Source organism: Pundamilia nyererei, unplaced genomic scaffold, assembly GCF_000239375.1.
Source record: "Pundamilia nyererei isolate P.nyererei 1_Seehausen unplaced genomic scaffold, PunNye1.0 scaffold00001, whole genome shotgun sequence".
Taxonomy (NCBI): Eukaryota; Metazoa; Chordata; class Actinopteri; order Cichliformes; family Cichlidae; genus Pundamilia; species Pundamilia nyererei.
Genome location: NW_005187402.1, coordinates 7,989,004 through 7,993,599, shown reverse-complemented (window position 1 = coordinate 7,993,599; position 4,596 = coordinate 7,989,004). Strand labels below are relative to the sequence as shown.

The following is a 4,596-nucleotide window of genomic DNA, read 5'->3' as shown; positions in this document are numbered from 1 at the left end:
ACACCTTTCTGTGCTTCCCTTCACATCCACAGAGCATCTGAGGAGGCTTTCCTGGCAGAGACGGACAGCAACAGCCCCGGGTCTGAATGGGAGAGAGTAGCTCGTCTCTGTGACTTCAATCCAAAAACCAACAAGCAGGCGAAGGATGTTTCCCGAATGCGCTCTGTGCTGATCTCTCTCAAACAGACACCTCTAGTTCGCTAGAGCATGTCGCTGGGGGGAGCTAGAAACATTGCCTTTTAATCTCACTTTGCATCAGAAGGATTTGTATTCCCTTTTGTGTACGAAAAACACCCTGGTATGTTTATAACCTTTAAACACTTCCTGCCTTTAACGATGCCTGTTAAGAGTCAAATAATATACTTAAACCTGTGAGAGGAGGGATTACTGTTACAACATCCTTTAGTTGGTCAGCTTCATCACTGCTATATTAAGAAAATATTGTTACTGTAAATTCAGTAATTTCCCTTTCTCCTTTAACTTATAAATTGTTACTAGGTCAACTTTATTGCATGCCTTCCTGATATTTTGGATGCACATTTTTAGTTGAATTTATAAATTAGCATTACGGTCAAACACTTAGCGATTAAGCACTGTTACAGATTAGATTGTAACCAGTTTTGCCTCATCAACTATAAACCATTAACCGAAGCACATTAATGTTCACTGTATTATATTATATCCCTAATTACTGTTTTTAAGTTAGCATATTTTTCACTATAACATACCCAAGCTCGTGGCCTTTTTTGATCAACCTCTTTCTACAATTTGAGCACTTAGCTGGATGAATTTCTCTTCAATTTGGCAAGATTTCAGCTAAATTAAGAAACATTGAACTACAACCAAAGATTTCATTGAAATTTTCAGAGTTCACACATTTTACGGCTTGTTTCTTATTTTGCTATATTATACCATTTTCTGTTACGCCAACAAATTTTAATTTTTTTTTTTTTAAAGAAATGATGCAGGGGGTCATTTACAACAGCGATGTCTTCACACTGTTTCACATGCTGCCTATTTGGATTTAAGGAATAGTGAAAAAGTGAATGTTAAAAGGGAACTGGAAAATAAAAACAGTGTAGTATGATCACTTCAAACGATTTGTCTTCAATTCTTAGCTGTGATAATTGCTTACTTATGCCCTTGTATTTTGACATACAAGCAACTTTGATAGGTGGTTCAAACAGAGCATCAGAATGGAGAAGAAAGGTGATTTAAGTGACTTTGAATGTGGCATGGTTGTTAGTGCTGGAGTGGCTGCTCTGGGTATTTCAGAAACTGCTGATCTACTGAGATTTCCCCACAAAAACAACTCTGAGGTTTACAGAGGATGACCAGAGTAGTTCAAGCTGATTGGAAGGCAACAGTAACCTGAATAACTGTTTGGTACAACCAAGGTATGCAGAAGAGCATCTCTGAATGCAGATCAGAAGACCACACCTGCTCTAGTCTCTGAGGAATGTTTCCAGCACCATATGTGCGACAAATAATTAAGGTAGCTCTAAAGTCAGTGCTAATATTATGACCACGTTTTGGTTATTTACAGATATTTTAAATCCTTTAAGCATAATTTTTTATACATATCATGCTTAACTTGGCTAGCACAATTCTGAGAGGTGACTTTATAAAGTGTATAATTTACACTATTACACTACACATAACACCTGAAGGTCTTCTTAGGAGGATTTTATTCTGTTGAGTGTTTTAAGGTGGACTTGGGCCTAACTCAAGTCATTAACAACGAATTTCCACACTCAAACACAAGATATGGTGCTTTATCTTAAATATGACACCAGGTTCAAATGTGACATTTTATTAGAATATAATAACAACAGTATGGGGGATACATTTGAAGCCGAGCTCACCAAATCAGCAAGAAAACAATTTACATTTATCAGCAATTTGCTTCAACACAATTTTAGTAGTGTTAAAGAAGTCCAGCCTGCTTACTGGTAACAAGCCGATTCAACCTTGCTGTTCCACACTGTCAGCAAGAAGAGAAAATAATCATTTTTTGTGAGTGATTCACAGTTTTTAAACAGCAATAAATAATGCTGACATTTACATATGTGTCTGAAGAATGTTAAAGACCCAATACATTATTCAGTTCATTTAAAGAAGTCCAGAGTCTGCTGCGATTCCACACACTGAATGGACAATGGCAGAGATGTGGGATCGATCCATTTCACTGCTTGGGTTTCAGAGCCGTGGCAAAAACACCAACAATAATGGCAACAACAGTGAAGCCTTGAGCAAAGATGCGTCCCCTCATCAAGAGCTGGGACTGTCTGGTTTTCCCTTGATGGAAGGCACGGAGACCATAAATCAGCGCTCCCGCTGTTCCCAAACAACCTGGAAAATAAAGAAATTATAGCTTATAAACCCAGTTTATTAGGACAGTTAACTGGATCCACAGACAAGGAAAAACTCATGGCTGAATAGTGTAACTAATATCAAGTAGAATGGGGTGATGGAGATATAAAAGCTGCACTTTCCTTTGGCACAGATACTTTTTAGTTATCAGGGTGGCTGCAGTCAACGGTAAAATAAAAGGAGACTGTTCATTTCTAACGACAGCATTATTGCTACAGATGTCAACAACAGATGACCTCAGCGTAAACAGCTTCTAAATTAGAATCTTAAACGCTTCAGGCAACACAAAACAAGAATCAGCAATAATATCATAGGCATCAATGGACTATATGTATGATTTTGGGAGTAACGATGAAAGAAAACAGCACAGGCTATTTTAATAAAGCACTCGTGAAGCAACAGTAAGTAGTATATCAGATACAGAATTGCGTAAATAACTGTTGACAGATGAACAAGAACGTGAGATACAGTCCAATTATATCCCAAACATGTTTGTCCGGTTTTACATTATCCACTTAAAACTGCTTTTAATACGCTTTGATGTATTGAAGGTTTTATTGTGCAGACCACGAGTTACAAAATATATGAAGAATGACCACAATGACCTCCGGGGGTTGAGAGGACGCTGCCGCACAGCTGGAGGAGCAGCTCCGGGAATATTTCCGGTACCGAAAGCAGATCGTTGGGAAATATGTCATAGGTTACGTTGATCTAGCCACACACCTCTGCTGTGTTATCAGCTGATATCGTGCCCACCACTCAACCAAGCCTTTATGTTTTATATTTAAGCGCTAACATAGTTGTGTGAAGTAGAGGACATAGCAGACCGCAGTTGTGACTTTACGGTGCAGCGCTTTTCTCCGCTTGTGTAACTCACCTATCGGGACGAATGGGTTCTCCTTGGTTTTCCTCGCAAACTTTTCCTTGAAAGTCTCATCTTTGACTTTAGGCAAAGGGTTGAAGCCTTCGATGTTTGGAGCCTGGGATAAATCAAACGGCACAGCTCTCTGCGGAGCTGCTCCGGGTGTTTGCTCTGCAACTCCGGGTGTTGCTGCTGCCGCCATGCTTACCTTGGGTATGACAACCAGGAAATCTCAAGAACTACATTTCCGGTTAAATTTTTCCACGGCTTCACAATAAAGGTCCAAATATTTTAAATAAATAAAAATAAAAAAAGAATGTGAATGCTGGTTACCTGCTGGAAACCTTGGTTAGAGAGGAATGCCTTGGACAAATTCATCAATCTTTCACTTCAGAAATATAAATTAGACTAAACACTGACCACGGCCTCTTAGTGCAGATATTCAAGTATTTTAGTATACAAGTATTTAAAATCATACCCAGCCGCAGCAATATTATGATATGTCTGCAATATTATGATCCAATATGTGATTGTGCGCAGTAAGTGCTTTTTCTTTTTACTTTAGAGTACACTTTATTGCAGCTTCTCAATGCACAACTTTCAACTCAAAGCTAAACTCTCCCCCCCACCTTTTTGCAGGTGTGTTAAATGTGCAGTTTTTAACTTTAACAGAAATTAAAAAGTCAGATTTGTTTTAGAATAAAGTTCAGCGGATGTTAAATTCAAATTAGGTCATTTACTGTCCAGTGATGTAACTGGATACTTACCACAATCAAGATTGAGGTTCTATATACACAGCAGGATGGTTCCATTTTGATAATAAAAATGTCATGACTTGTAATTACTTGAAATTGAATCCCATATTAAAAAAAAAAAAAAAAAAAAAAAAAAAGGTGGCCTAATAAATATTTGTAGCAACTGCTGGACGTTCTAATTTTCCTGAATGTGAGGTTTCACTTTCCAGTGGCACATTCCTTATGTGCTGTACAATACATCAATGAAACAGCTACACATTAAATCTAAACGAATCTTCAGGTGCCACATTTTATTTTAATCACAAATTGTTTGCTATAGGGAGGAAAGCTACGCGGTATATTGGGATTTTCACATAGCTCTCAATTTTTCACAAAATAAACCCCACTCTTACCACTGAGTGGCAGTATTGTACAACCTTCACTGATTCTCAAACATGAAATCACTTTTCCCCCCCTCAGTGAAGCACTTACCAGTAGAATGAAATACTTTAATGTCTGCCTAAGAAATCATGCAGTCAGGAAGCTTGAGCCCAAAGAGGAATAAAAAAAATCAAAATCTAGTGGAAAAAAAAAAAAAAAAAAAAAAAAAAAAAAAAAAAAAAAAAA

General features: G+C 37.7%; 2 protein-coding genes across 4 annotated transcripts in view; one reads left to right on the top strand and one right to left on the bottom strand.

The window, feature by feature from the left end:
• Positions 1 to 1,097, top strand: part of cltb (clathrin, light chain B) — a 4,509-nt gene extending 3,412 nt beyond the window's left edge. For all 3 annotated transcript variants that reach the window (XM_005719666.1, XM_005719669.1, XM_005719668.2), the window contains one exon: positions 33 to 1,097. In XM_005719666.1, the coding sequence (XP_005719723.1) occupies positions 33 to 204 (172 nt within the window). In that variant the 3' untranslated portion in view covers positions 205 to 1,097. The remainder of the gene's footprint in view (positions 1 to 32) is intronic.
• A 700-nt stretch (positions 1,098 to 1,797) lies between these two features.
• higd2a (HIG1 hypoxia inducible domain family, member 2A) lies at positions 1,798 to 3,466 on the bottom strand. The gene is made up of 2 exons (XM_005719665.1): positions 3,251 to 3,466; positions 1,798 to 2,352 (listed from the first exon to the last, which is right to left on the bottom strand). The coding sequence occupies exons 1-2, from the start codon at positions 3,435 to 3,437 to the stop codon at positions 2,186 to 2,188; spliced, it is 354 nt and encodes a 117-aa protein (XP_005719722.1). The 5' UTR covers positions 3,438 to 3,466; the 3' UTR covers positions 1,798 to 2,185.
• Positions 3,467 to 4,596: the final 1,130 nt, after the last annotated feature.